This window comes from Schistocerca cancellata, chromosome 4 (assembly GCF_023864275.1).
Source record: "Schistocerca cancellata isolate TAMUIC-IGC-003103 chromosome 4, iqSchCanc2.1, whole genome shotgun sequence".
In the NCBI taxonomy this organism is placed as follows: Eukaryota; Metazoa; Arthropoda; class Insecta; order Orthoptera; family Acrididae; genus Schistocerca; species Schistocerca cancellata.
This window is the reverse complement of record NC_064629.1, coordinates 210,352,682-210,368,454: the sequence shown is the minus strand read 5'-3', so window position 1 is coordinate 210,368,454 and position 15,773 is coordinate 210,352,682. Positions and strand designations below refer to the sequence as shown.

Genomic DNA, 15,773 nt, shown 5'->3' with positions numbered 1-15,773 from the left:
AACTGTTGATAATAAAATATCAGACACCTTATAATCCTTCAGTGACTTTGAATAAGGTCTGTTGGCGACAAACCTACAAAACATAGAATTTTATGGTGGAACGATATTCCAGTTTACCCATTTGAAAGAAACGCACAGAGCAGAAGAGTAAAAAGTAAAAATAAATTTTTTCTCCAAATCAAGATACCACTTGATTTATGTTATTGTAAAAATGTACAAGTTTAAAAAAAATTAAAAATTTTCATCGAAATCAATTCTGTGTCTGTGTCAGAGCGAAAACATTTCTCCTTGCCCTACTGTCATTATAAGCCAATAGGCATCTTTTGCTGCATAAACCTCCTCTCGACCTTTTTCATTAGAACCTTCAGTGATATGTATTTACGTTGCTCCAATGTGTCTTTTAACTGACTGTACGCCCTCCGTAAGATTGTCTCAGTATTTTCTTATTTCCTGGAGTCCACCAGAGAGCTCCCTTTATCATTTGGCGTCTACTCTCTCGCACAGCCACCTATTTTCATTTCATTATCATTACAGTCATATTTAAGTATTCCATGCCAGAGCGTTCCCTGGTCCCATATTTTTTTCCTCTCCTTTCTACTGTCAGTACGCATTTTTTCCATTTCTCGTTCAGTTACCATCGGCATTTGAATATTTTTCGCATTAAAAGTCTGTATGTCACGGCCATGTATAGACACGTGTAGAACACACTGACAGTACATTACCAAAACCCCGCGAGAACATTTTTACTCTTCTGTGTAAAAGTTCAACTCACCAAAATAAGAAAACTTCCAAACTGGGTTTATGATTTCATTGTTAATGTGTATTTTCTTTTCTTTTCGGTAGAGTTTACAGTGTGTCCATAAACTATCTTTACAACTTTAAACTTCAATAACTTTAAAACTGTGGTAAGTATAACGAGTGGTTTTCTGATGTGACAAGCTGGCACTCAAAGTTCCTTTTCTCCATCCAGATTATAGAACAGAAAAATCTTCGCGTTTCAGATTTTAACTTCAAGTAGCAAATGTGAATACCATGAGGTTTAATTGACGATCGACACTAGTATTACGTAAAAAGGGGATGTAGCAGATGAGACTTCTGCAGTTCTGAGTGAGGCCTTATGCGCTCTTATGTGGCATCGCGTGCGTTCATTACCTTGTCAGTGGTTAGGCAGCGTCAGGGGCGGCTGGTAGCGGAGCTCCACACACCTCACCGTCTCGGTAGCATCTCTCTCGAACTTATCCTTACTACTGTTTACCGAAGTTGGTTTAAGAAAAAGGTATCTGGCTGTGTTTTCAACTGACCAATCAGTGTCTCAATGTTAACCTTAAGCTCTGCCTACAAAAAGTCTGCCTATCCAATGAGGAACGTTATATTTTTGTGGTGGGGCAATGTTTTTAATGTTTGCTACGTAACAGAGATGCGTATAGTCTCATGCTAAAACTTGCAGCTGGTGTGACCCTTTTAGTGTTGTCGTAAGATCAATACTGTTCTTCTGGAAGGCCCTATCTTTTAACATGGGCTGAGGGATGGACCTCCCGGCGATCGGCCGGTGATGTGGGTGTCCCATTGTCCCGCTCTTATCGTAGGGCCTTCTAGCCTACATGGCTCTGCTCTCGGCTTCCGTTCTTGTTTCTCCCCTCGGAACTGCGTCTGTTTCATGGTGGGAAGGTATGACATGTGTTAGTTTGTGGTATTCCATTTGCTCACTCGTTGATACTATTACTTTGGTTAATTTAATGTCAGGATTTATTCGGAACTATGTGACATATTGTCAGATTTGCTATCATGTCAGGGTTTTCATGGAAGGTGTTGGATTTGCCTGTGTTGTCCGTGCACACATAGTGGCACGGACAACGTCCAGTCGGTATTTAATTTCTATATATATATGCTGTAGGAACACGGTGGAATGTTTATATAAATTGCGAATGTGTGTCTTCAATTCATGTAGGTCTGCAGCTTTGGTTCGGTGCACCTGATCCTCTACGAAATCCCACACGAAAAAGTTTATCTATGTGAGGTCAGGTGATCCTGGTGATCACCGAAATGGACCATCTCTTCCTATCCACCTATTCGGACAATTTTCATCCAGAAACGGGCAAACATTGTGGACCAATGAGGTGGTGCTCCATCCCGCTGGAATAAGACTGCCGTTTAGTGTTTTCCAGTTGTGGTACACAGACTCACGTAATATGTGCAGATAAACATCACTGCAGTCAGTAGACTAGCTAAAAAATAATGGAACAATGATGCAGTTCTGCATAAGTCCACACACCGACATTTCATGTGTAATATGAAGACATCCTGATCTGATGCGAACATTAAAACCGTTCATTTTGCCGAATATATGAGAAGTTGAGACATCGGAAATATCTTTTCTAAAAATCATCGTTTGGGTCTGTCTTGGCTACCTTACCCACGGCAAACAATTCAAGTTGAGGTTTGTCCCTCGGCTTTAATGCCTGAAGCAGATGTACCTTCATTTCGTTCACGTTGGCGTCTGAAACAGACGGACGACCTGCCCCTGTTTATATAGAACACTTACTGTTTTCATGAATTACGTATGCCAAGCCCAAATAGTTCGATGGGACGGTGCTATCCCCTTCCATACCGTTCACGAAATATTTGTTACACTTGTGTATCGGATTTCGTCTCTATGAGCCCGATGACATAATGAGATTTCCTGTGATGTCCACATTTTTCATCAGTTCTGAGGATCTGGAAAATTAAAAAAAGCTTTGTGAATTATCTTGTCACACGTTGAAAGCCAGTTGTTGTTATCTAGTATAGTTTTAAAGCTATGAATGTCTAATTTTGCGAAGATAATTTATGGACACCCCGCACATTACTTCACTCCTATTGCAATTGATTCTCACTCAAACATTCTCTTTTAAACTGTTCCATACGTTGTTTAACTGCGCTAGTATTTTACACTAGAAGTATTTTCACATTACAGTGGTGACGGTTTAGTGTATATTGATGAAAGTCCAGCAGTGCGTTAATGCGCACGTTTTGTTACAGAGAAGCTGAAGGACGGCTTCACCTGCCCCAAGGAGGCGCAGGCTGACGGCAACGGGCAGGCGGTGGCCCACCCCAAGTACGCGCATCCCACGGACTGCCAGAAGTTCTACGTCTGCCTCAACGGCGTCGACCCGCGAGAGCTGGGCTGTTCCGTCGGAGAGGTCTACAATGACGAGGACCAGAAATGCGACCAGCCCGACAACGTGCCTGGATGGTCAGTAGCTACAAATCTGCTTCCTGCAGTGGCTTTATTCCAAGCGCTGAAAGTCACGTCGTTTCTACCTAATATCTCGCAGGAAGTCGTCTATCCGCTAGAAGTACTGTAGCTCAATGTGACCCGGAATTCAATGCTCGAAGGAAGTCTCTGGCAGATATAAAATAGACTCTGATAACCTCCTACAGCTCCTTGCTTAGTGAAGTGTGTGATTTAGAGGAGAAGTTAAATACTTTCTTGCGTCCAAAAGAAATGTCTAGGGGTCTCAATCGGATATCCAGAATCACACAGTAACATAGTGAGTGAGGTAAATATAGGAATGGCTGCGGAAATGCCTACCGACTATATAATAACTCCCAACTGCTTCAACAAGCCTTAAAATATAACGATTGGAAGCAGAGAGCAGTGGGAAAAAACAGTTCGACATGGTACGGGAGACATTGTTTGGTTCACTGATGGGTCGAAAATAGACCAAGGCGTTGGGGCAGGTGTTGTGGACTGGCAAGACAGCCAATCCACTGGGAGGAAGCCGAAAGGCACGCGTTTAAGCTCACGCAGGCTGGCGTGAGGTCTGGAACAGGACAAGGTAATGAGACTAGCAAAAATAATACGTAGCTGCTGGAATACTTATCTTTAATCTATAATTGGTGAACATCGCTCTTGACGGTACATGTTTTACAGCATCAATAGTAATTGGTAATGGCGCCTTGCTAGGTCGTAGCAAATGACGTAGCTGAAGGCTATGCTAACTATCGTCTCGGCAAATGAGAGCGTAATTTGTCAGTGAACCATCGCTAGCAAAGTCGGTTGTACAACTGGGGCGAGTGCTAGGAAGACTCTCTAGACCTGCCGTGTGGCGGCGCTAGGTCTTCAATTACTGATAGTGGCGACACGCGGGTCCGACGTATACTAACGGACCACAGCCGATTTAAAGGCTGCCACCTAGCAAGTGTGGTGTCTGGCGGTGACACCACAACAGGGGTATACGAGGTTCAGCCGAGACTGTAGGGCATCATCTCTCTAGGAAAACTGGCCTCTGTATTCCAAGCTGAAATTACTGCAATCAGGGCATGTGTGGAGGAGAATATACGTAGGTGCTACAAGGACAATAGCATCTTCATCTATTCAGACAGCCAGGCAGCCCTGAAATCATTGGCAGCTCCTGCAACAAGATCTAAGATTGTTGCAGAATGCCACACGGCTCTTGTGGAGCTAGGGGGAAGCAATAGGGTAAACCTAGTGTGGCTCCCTGGCCACTCAGGGACTTGTGACAATGAACACGACAGATTGGCAAGGATGGGGGCAATAACTCCATTTATTGGACCGGAACCTGTACTGACAATCACCAAGGCTATGATCAAATTAGAACTACGGAACTGGCTTAGGAAACAGCACGCAGGATATTGGACCAAGGTCCATAAACAAAAACATGGTAAGGTAATGATGCCAAAGCCATGTTTTAAAAGAAGTTCTGTAATTCTGAGATTGAGCAGGAAAGAGATCAAACTCATGACTAGACTGATGACCGGCTGTGGGAACTTCAAAAAACACCTACACACAATGGGTGTAACGGAAGAGGAACCTAAATGTAGGCTCTGTAATGATGGTGAAGAAACTGCATCACACGTAATCTTCGAATGCATGGCATTGCAGAGAAAAAGATACAGACTCTTCGGGACAACTAGACCCAAAGAAATTGTGTTCAACAAAAAACTGGTAGAGGGACTCCTTGCACTATTTAAGGGCATTGGTTGGCTTTAGTAGATATACATGGAGCGATACCGCACAATAAACTTAGTTTCGGCGCGGGCAGTGGCGGGTTAGACCTAAGCTGTTTTAGCTTCCCTGTTAAAATCAAATCAAATTAAATCAAACTTAGATGGTTTTAGGTGCCCAAATCACTCACTGAAATTGTTGATAAGGCTCTGAGCATTTTTCATGTGCTGGGTAAGGAGAAGAGGAAAGCGCGTTGGAATTTAACGGCTCTTTCATATCGAGGTCGTTAGAGACGGAGCATATTTTCCGATTGAAGTAGGATGGGTAGGGAAATGGATCGAGACCGAGTTTAGGTGATGTAGAGAAAACGCAGAAAATCGGAATTAAAATGGTCATACAGGGATTTCCACTACTACAACCTGACGAAAAAACGCCTTGTCACCCAGGAGCATGTCACGTTAACTGAGGGCATCAGGTGTATAAAGGCGAGTAGATGATCATCTAGCAGGAAACTGCACTGAATGCTTGGTTCAGTTACAGTAGGGCATTCAAACCATCCGCAAACCACACCTTGCACTCTTTTGATGATCCCTTGAGCACATTGCTTGAGGGAACCCTTACCAACGTAAATCTTGATTCATCGCGTCTTTAAATATTGTTGCGCTGTAACATGATGATCCTTAATCTGAATTTGTTTTCAACTGTGAAATTAGTGATAAGAACTAATGCCTTCGGGGAGATACCTCTGCTATAATTTTGACACTACGGCCCGAGTAATGTTAAATGCACAACAATATCCCCTGTCCATACTTTCATAATTCACTTCACGTAGACATGTTCATGCGAGACTATATTTTCTGACATGCACAAGTCGTTGACTGAAATAACTGCAAAAGTTCTTATTGTTACTGCACCTTTCATGGCAACTTATTATCGTTAGACCATTTCGTATACTTGTAATCCACGGTAATTTTTCGAAATCTGATAATAAAACAAACATTGTCCCTGTGCCTCTCCAGGCATAGGGGTTAAGAAAGAACACTGTAATTGTAAATAGTTTTCACGGGTTTGCGGCCGAATCACGTTGTGCAAATTCCACAATATTTCCTCAAAGCAACTGTCCGACATCTTCAGGTGATTCAACCTTGCTCGTGGCTAGGTACGTACCTAGGTACGTGCTCCGAGGAAATATTGTGGAATTTGCACAACGTGATCCGGCGGCAATCCCATGAAGACTATTTACAACACATCCGCCGGGAAAGCTTGAAGAATCACATCACTGTAATTATTTTCATACCAGCAGACTACGCATAGCTTCTTTTAAACAAAAGTTGTCTCCTTTATTCTTTTTCTGATTTCAGTAACTATTTTGATCACATTGAGATATTTCTAAGTTCCATTTTCGTGTAACAAACAAATGTTTTATTAACAGATGGCCCAATTTTCACGTCATGGACCATTTTATGCTACAGTTAAGAACAAAAATGGTATTTCATCACTTTGTTGTGCACTAGAGGAAAGGCACTACGTTCTGTGATGGTATATCAACTTACAGTTGAAGTATGAGCACCCTTGAAATTAAATCGTGTAAGGTTGTTTCGTAATTCATATGACAGGCTTCTACGGGTCGTAGAATGGACTTAGTAGAAAATTTTTTCATTATGAACCCATGTTCGGAAATGTACCACTCGGATGTAAAAGAAGTTTGAAGATCGGATCACTTTCAGATTTCCCGCTTCACGGTACGCACACCGTGGAGACAATGAGCTCTGACGTCCATTGCATGGGCATTGTTCCTAGTATTCGTCGTCAAGTTGTTTTCTACGTGACGAATGACGTCCTCGTCAAAGTTGAGAGTGGGGCGCGATCGCGTAGCACCTCAGTCGAGCCTCCTAGCTGCGAACGTACCAGTTTCTCGCAGCCTTTGTTGTAAGCGGAAGAAAATGTGGTAGACCGAGACGATTCGGAAAACATTCTCGATACATGCGTTGTGCAGCTCTACCATTACATCCAGCTTCACCGTAAATTAGCAACAGCTCACCGTACTCTTCAAACGTGTATTGCACCATGCTGTACTGTTTATGTCGTTGTTACTGCTCAGTGACGGTCTGATGACTGAGCAGAGTCCGCCCCCGGTAGCTGAATGGTCAGCGTGACGGATTTTTAATCCTCTTGGCCCGGGTTCCATTTCCGGCTGGGTCAGGGAATTTTGTCCGCGCAGGGACTGGGTGTTGTGCTGTCCTCATCATCGTTCTATCATCCACGTTGACGCCAGGTCGCCGAGGTGGCGTCAAATTGAAAGACCGGCACCCGGCGAACGGCCTGCCCGACGTGGGGCGCTAGCCATGCGATTAAATAAAATTGAGCAGAACGCTAAAGTAGTGAGTATAAAGAGACGGCACATACTTCAGGGACTGATGACTGCACCCTCTTCCCAGTGCGTACGGAGAAACGGAAGATTTAACAGTGATCCAATTTTGAAACTCAATTTATGTCCAAATAGTAAATTTCCGGACATGTGCTTTTTACCAAAACTTTGTGCACTAAAGTCCTCTCTACAGGGTGGGTCAGGAGGAAAGGTACATGCTTGGAGGGGTGACAATATTGGTGATTCCGAACAAAGGAACTGCAAATGGACATACACTGATGAGCCAAAACATTATGACCATCTGCTTAATGGCTGATTTGTCCTTCATTGGAAGGAAATACATCCCCGATTCTGTGTATCAAGGATCCGACAGTTTGTTGGTAGGTTTGCGGAGATGTGGGGCGTTAGACGTCTGCGTGCTGGTCGTGTAGTTCACGTAAATAACGAGCCGCTGATTTGGGTTCAAATGGTTCAAATGGCTCCGAGCACTATGGGACTTAACATCTGAGGTCATCCGTCCCCTAGAACTTAGAACTACTTAAACCTAACTAACCTAAGGACATCACACACATCCATGCCGAGACAGGAGTCGAACCTGCGACCGTAGCGGTCGCGAGGTTCCAGATTGAAGCGCCTAGAACCACTCGGCCACTCCGGCCGGCGCTGATTTGGTACGCGGTGATTGCGCCCGATAGCGTCCCAGATAGATTCCACAGGATCTACACGAGGCGAATTTGCTCGTCCAGATACCAACGTGAGTTCACTATAATGCTCCTCAAACCACTGTTGCACAGTTCTGGCTCAGAGACACGGAAAATCATACTGCTGAAAGATGACATCGTCGTCGGGTAGGACAACAAGCATAGGGGATGCAGGTAGTTCAAGCTGTCAGCGTGTCTTCGATTACTATCACAGTACCCATACAAGTACAGGAGAATGTCTCCCATGGCTTTATATCGCTCCAACCAGCCTGCGTCCGTGGCATGCTGCGCGTTTCGAGCCGCCGTTTACGACGATGACGACGTTTGGGGAGACAACAATCGACCTAGTGTGGCAAAACGTGATTCATCCGAAAATCCCCCATATTTCCATTGATAGACGGTCGAATGCCGACGGTCCCCTGCCTACTGGAATCTTAACTGTCGCTGTCGTCAGGTCAACATGTGAACACGTAGGGGTGGTCTGTGCGAAGCTCCATGTACGATGAACGGTGTGCTCCGAAACACTTGTTCGTGCACCAGCACTGTGTTCTTTCAGCAGAGATCCCACTTTACATAGTAGACAAACCTCCGAACCCCACGATCTGTGAAGAGCCGTGGACGTCCAACCATTTTGCCTAGTGGTAGTTTCCCTGTCCTTCTACCTCTTTTGTAGATGCTCACGACAGTAGCACATGGACATTCCACCAGCATCTACATCTACATCTACATCCATACTCCGCAAGCCACCTGACGGTGTGTGGCGGAGGGTACCTTGAGTACCTCTATCGGTTCTCCCTTCTATTCCAGTCTCGTATTGTTCGTGGAAAGAAGGATTGTCGGTATGCTTCTGTGTGGGCTCTAATCTCTCTGATTTTATCCTCATGGTCTCTTCGCGAGATATACGTAGGAGGGAGCAATATACTGCTTGACGCTTCGGTGAAGGTATGTTCTCAAAACTTTGACAAATGCCCGTACCGAGCTCCTGAGCGTCTCTCCTGCGGAGTCTTCCTCTGCAGTTTATCTATCATCTCCGTAACGCTTTCGCGATTACTAAATGATTCTGTAACGAAGCGCGCTGCTCTCCGTTGGATCGTCTCTATCTCTTCCATCAACCCTATCTGGTACGGATCCCACATTGCTGAGCAGTATTCAAGCAGTGGGCGAACAAGTGTACTGTAACCTACTTCCTTTGTTTTCGGATTGCATTTCCTTAGGATTCTTCCAATGAATCTCAGTCTGGCATCTGCTTTACCGACGATCAACTTTATATGATCATTCCATTTTAAATCACTCCTAATGCGTACTCCCAGACAATTTATGGAATTAACTGCTTCCAGTTGCTGACCTGCTATTTTGTAGCTAAATGATAAGGGATTTATCTTTCTATGTATTCGCAGCACATTACACTTGTCTACATTGAGATTCAATTGCCATTCCCTGCACCATGCGTCAATTCGCTGCAGATCCTCCCGCCTTTCAGCACAATTTTCCATTGTTACAACCTCTCGATGTACCACATCATCATCCGCAAAAAGCCTCAGTGAACTTCCGATGTCATCCACAAGGTCATTTATGTATATTGTGAATAGCAACGGTCCTACGACACTCCCCTGCGGCACACCTGAAATCACTCTTACTTCGAAAGACTTCTCTCCATTGAGAATGACATGCTGCGTTCTGATATCTAGGAACTCTTCAATCCAATCACACAATTGGTCTGATAGTCCATATGCTCTTACTTTGTTCATTAAACGACTGTGGGGAACAGTATCGAACGCCTTGCGGAAGTCAAGAAACACGGCATCAACCTGTGAACCCGTGTCTATGGCCCTCTGAGTCTCGTGGACGAATAGCGCGAGCTGGGTTTCACATGACCGTCTTTGTCGAAACCTATGCTAATTCCTACAGAGTAGATTTCTAGTCTCGAGAAAAGTCATCATATTCGAACATAATACGTGTTCCAAAATTCTACAACTGATCGACGTTAGAGATATAGGTCTATAGTTCTGCATATCTGTTCGACGTCCTTTCTTGAAAACGGGGATGATCTTTGCCCTTTTCCAATCCTTTGGAACGCTACGCTCTTCTAGAGACCTACGGTACACCGCTGCAAGAAGGGGGCAAGTTCCTTCGCGTACTCTGTGTAAAATCGAACTGGTGTCCCATCAGGTCCAGCGGCCTTTCCTCTTTTGAGCGATTTTAATTGTTTCTCTATCCCTCTGTCGTCTATTTCGATATCTACCATTTTGTCATCTGTGCGACAATCTAGAGAAGGAACTACAGTGCAGTCTTCCTCTGTGAAACAGCTTTGGAAAAAGACATTTAGTATTTCGGCCTTTAGTCTGTCATCCTCTGTTTCAGTACCATTTTGGTCACAGAGTGTCTGCACATTTTGTTTTGATCCCCCTACTGCTTTGACATAAGACCAAAATTTCTTAGGATTTCCTGCCAAGTCAGTACATAGAACTTTACTTTCGAATTCATTGAACGCCTCTCGCATAGCCCTCCTCACACTACATTTCGCTTCGCGTAATTTTTGTTTGTCTGCAAGGCTTTGGCTATGTTTATGTTTGCTGTGAAGTTCCCTTTGCTTCCGCAGCAGTTTTTTAACTCGGTTGTTGTACCACGGTGGCTCTTTTCCATTTCTTACGATCTTGCTTGACACATACTCATCTAACGCATATTGTACGATGGTTCTGAACTTTGTCCATTGATCCTCAACACTATCTGTACTTGGGACAAAACTTTTGTGTTGAGCCGTCAGGTACTCTGTAATCTGCTTTTTGTCACTTTTGCTAAACAGAAAAATCTTCCTACCTTTTTTAATATTTCTATTTACGGCTGAAATCATCGATGCAGTAACCGCTTTATGATCGCTGATTCCCTGTTCTGCGTTAACTGTTTCAAATAGTTCGGGTCTGTCTGTCACCAGAAGGTCTAATATGTTATCGCCACGAGTCGGTTCTCTGTTTAACTGCTTAAGGTAGTTTTCAGATAAAGCACTTAAATAAATTTCACTGGATTCTTTGTCCCTGCCACCCGTTATGAACGTTTGAGTCTTCCAGTCTATATCCGGCAAATTAAAATCTCCACCCAGAACTATAACATGGTTGGGAAATCTACTCGAAATATTTTCCATATTATCCTTCAGGTGCTCAGCCACAACAGCTGCTGAGCCAGGGGGCCTATAGAGACATCCAATTACCATGTCTGAGCCTGCTTTAACCGTGACCTTCACCCAAATTATTCCACATTTCGGATCTCCGTCAATTTCCTTCGCTGTTTTAGAGATGCTCGTTCACAGGCACTGCGTAATAACAATCTGCCCTTTGTCAAAGTCGCTTATCTCAATGTTTTCCCCATTTGCAGCCCATATCTTCGCTAGGGCTATCCAAATCTATTTTTACTACGCTTACATACTTTTCATAGCGCGTCACGTGACCGCAACGTCACCAGACCGTATCCAGCATCGCGACGGGCAGTGGTCATAATATTTTGGCTTATCAGTGCATGCCATTTTCGTAGCCTTATCCGACATACAGCTGTTTGAAAATCACGGTCGTTAGTCGCATTTTATTCTTCACCAGCACTCAATGCGAATACAATCAAAGCGTCATTGGAGTACTAGTGTTGTCTTTACTGACAATTTCAAAGCGCAAATTCCGTACGGCCCATGAGACAGTATCTCACTGAAGCGTATCCTGGACGCTGTACCGGTCGCGGTGGAGTCATTTCTTTGCCACCGAGGTCACTCGATCTTACTCCATTAGATTACTGATTGTGGGATTGGCTTAAGAACAAACTCTACAAGCACAAAGTGGACATGAAGAAGAAACGGCTGGTTCGTATTTCACATGCGCGTGTGCAAGTAAAGACCGTACGAATGAGCTTAGATCAGCAATACATGCATTGTCTACAAGAGCTGAAAAGTTCATTGCAGTTGTCAGTGTACTTTTTGAACATTTTTTGTACAAAATTAACCAAAACATTAGATCACAATGTTTCATTTGCATTCGTCCTGTTCTCCATCGGTTTTATTAGTTTCCTCGGAAACTGTTAAGAACAGGACATATGTTCATATGACGGTCTTTGTTCAGAATCGCTATCACCCCTCAAAATATATACCTTTCCTACTGACTCACCCTACAGAACCCCTAGACCCCTGCAAAGGAATTTGAAAAATATCTTGTCGATGTCAGCGCTTAACGGCAGCACAGAATTCTCGATCATTTCTCATATTCACACTAGCGTACTCTAGAAATATCTTTACTCATAACTGAAAAGATAAATTGTGTTCCAATAAAAAGTTTGTTGTCAAAGATAGTGTGCGTTGAAGTGCAATATAATGCTGTTCCATCAAAATTGACAATCAAGAAAACTAAAGTCTTTTGCTCTCAAATTAATTACATTGTACTCGTATTTGTTTCAGAGCCTGAATGTAATCTGATGTAAAAGGAGATCACTTACAGCTTCACTTGTGTGTGTACGAGCGTGTGTATGTGTGTGTGTGTGTGTGTGTGTGTGTGTGTGTGTGTGTGTGTGTTTGTGTTTGTGTTTGTGTGTCTGAGTGTATTTTTCTCTTGGTTACAAAATTTATAGTCTACAATTTTTTCCCCCTTCTGAAACTATCTTTCTTTTATTTACAAATCCTACAATATTTTTTACAGTTAAGCATGACAAAAAAGCTCAGCTACAATAGTAATCCAATATTTTACTTTCCATTGTTTCCTCTGAAATGAATGCATGCACTCAAATATGAATATGTTATCTTCACTGTTTGTAGCGTGGTTCAAATGGTTCAAATAGCTCTGAGAACTATGGGACTTAACATCTTAGGTCATCAGTCCCCTAGAACTTAGAAGTAGTTAAACCTAACTAACCTAAGGACACCACACACATCGATGCCCGAGGCAGGATTCGAACCTGCGACCGTAGCAGTCGCGCGGTTCCGGACTGAAGCGCCTAGAACCGCTCGGCCACCGCGGCCGGCGTTTGTAGCGTGAATCCTATTTAGCGTGACCAGCACCTTGCGAAACTTGTAATTTTCTTGTATCACAAATAAAATTTGCACTTAAAATGAACGCCTTTGAAGCAGAAATTTCGACAAAAGAGCAAAGCAAATGTGAACTTTACGCTACGTTCAAGCCGTCCAAGGGAGTTTAAGTAGGATGGCAGCATTTAATGACAGGAAATAGTTAACATAATGTTCATCGTTCCGTGAGCACCCGTAAGTGAGGGAAGATTTCCTTTTTTTGTTTCAAATATTATGCCGATTTCTCTTGCGTCGTTTCAGTACCAAATTCTATACTTTGAATTCTGTGACTATCTCACCTTTCGGCCAGGGCCAGCTCTATAGGATAAATAGTTCTGAAGCTACCAAATTAAATACTCAGTCTCCTATCTCGTAATGAAACTCTTTTCTATATAATTAGTAATAGAGATAGCTGAAATGCAACTTCCATGATACAATAGTGATGGATTTCTTTTTTAAATGCCCCGCAAACCGCCGTATGATGCATGACAAGAGGTGCCTTGTACCATTACTAGTCATTTACTTTCCTGTTCCACATGTTAACAGAGCCGGAGAAAAACGACTATCTATATGCCTCTGTACGAGTCGCAACGTATCTTATCTTCGTGGTCTTTACGTCGGTGGTACTAGAATCGTTCAAGTGACGGTTATCTGAATTTTCTCGAAGTGTCTCACAAAAAGAACGTCGTCTTCCCTCTAGGGATTGCCGTTCCTATTTAAAGGACATTCGCACGTTATTCAGAAATAAATAAATGTTTTTCTCCGAAATTTTTAGTAGAATGGACTAACATCCACGTTGTCTTATAAGGTACCTACAAAAGACTTTACAAAGAATGCTATGGTGATCACTATCGAGACTTCCGAAGCGATGAAGTACCTGCAATGCGCAAGAAAAAAGAATTGAAGTTGGAACACGTATTGAAAGTGAATTTTATAAATGACAAGAAGAAGTCACTTTATACCCTGTACGTCTGCATCTTTTGTGTTCAGTTTATGCTAGATAAAGACGAATTACTAAGAATGTTGTTTATGACATTATTTCAGTTCCACTGTTCTTAGTTATTTCAAATTTTACGCTGTACCAGGATTACTCCACAACGACTAATAATGCGAATTCTACTATCATATGTTTGTTAACGCAGTAGCTTTTGTATGATGTTATACTATCTAACAAATAGGGAACTTACACTAATGCTAGTACTGTGGTTGAAACTGATTAATGAGAAATTTTCTTTATGAATTCAATGGAAATTTTTCAGAAACGCTAATGGCAGTGTTACAAATCGTGTGACACAACTGTTTTTTGACGAATTTTTTATCTGATTCGAGCACAACATGAGGTTTTTAAGAACTTTTTGTAGTTCTAAGCAGCTTCATTTAGCCCAAGGTTAGACTTCTCACTTTGAAGCGTAGCGTAGGCTTCAGTTAAAAATCACAAAAACTTAAAAGTGGTTTAAGCATGATCTACCTGGTCGGAACTGGGTTCAAGCCCTCTGTTGGCAAGGAAGACCTTAAAACAGGTAGTTGACTAATGATGCTGTAAAAAAACTGTGACTTCACATAACTGCAAACTGTATTTTTGCTGATCACTAGCGTCATTTCTTTCAGATACTTTGTGTGTGACGTATATATACAGTGTCAAGTGTGCTTCTATGGAGTGCAGCTATTGTCTTACGTAGAAATCTTGGATAGTTAGTTCACCATAATCAGTATTTTAAAACAGACATAAGTTCACACATATAATTCCACCAGTTTTGTTTACGATTTGCCATTATCTGTAAAAGCTGTTCCTGTAAACCTCTGCATATCCTTGAAAATAACGCTTGAATGATTCTGTGTGGACTGAAACTGATTAATAAGACTATGGTTCTTGTTTTACAGCGAGGACTGGTACAAGGACAGTCCAGATGTGAAGCCGAAGCCCAAGAAGTCATAAATCTTCAGCACATCTGCTGTGGGAACCCACTTGTAAATAGTTTCTATTATGGGCTATCGGGTCTCGAGATATTCACCAGCCTTCATACTTCAACATTCAGCATTGCAAAAACGACGAGTCAGAAGCGGACTGGGCAAAGTGAGTGAATGTGAGAACTGAAGGAAATAGAGCCATGGTTCCCACTCTCGGGAGAACAGTCAGTTTTTACTGAAAGTGACCTGACTGCCTCTTGAGATACATCAAGTTAAACAGCAATAAGAAATATATTGTGAAAGAAATCTTTCGATTTCTATTTGTGCAATGATTCCAGTCACAACCATATTTGTACAGAAGTAAAAGAACTGAGAGACATTTCCAAGGCGTGAAAGCCCGTTCAATCTTGAGCGAATTACTAATAAGGTTCTACATTTCTTGACTGATGCGCCTGAATCAATTATTAAACTGAATTGTAACAGATATATCAATGTAGAGATATTGCCTTCTATATTAAGTACGAGATTTTTATGAAATTGTCTGTTTGAAGCAACAAGATGTACATTTTCCTAAATAAAATATAAACAATATACAGCCATTCATGCCTTGTATATTTAATGAATTTTTCTTTTATTATTTGCCAGCCGTATTATCTTACATCTTCACTATTCAAAATATGAGTCTGGCCATAAATGAAAGTTTCCTTTCCAGGATCTGCACAATTAGACATCGCTTTGCGACGTTGTGTCCTATGACATGAAGTGGGGAGAGATAGTTGTAGATGCATTTACTATTAGCTTGCTACAGATGTTTAT

The 15,773-nt window shown here is 42.4% G+C and overlaps 1 protein-coding gene across 1 annotated transcript in view; it reads left to right on the top strand.

Moving 5' to 3' along the window:
- Positions 1–15,560, top strand: part of LOC126184077 (protein obstructor-E-like) — a 47,618-nt gene extending 32,058 nt beyond the window's left edge. Inside the window, exons 4-5 of the mRNA XM_049926438.1 lie at positions 3,019–3,232; positions 14,931–15,560. Of these exons, the coding sequence (XP_049782395.1) occupies positions 3,019–3,232; positions 14,931–14,985 (269 nt within the window). The 3' untranslated portion in view covers positions 14,986–15,560. The remainder of the gene's footprint in view (positions 1–3,018; positions 3,233–14,930) is intronic.
- The last annotated feature ends 213 nt before the right edge of the window (positions 15,561–15,773 follow it).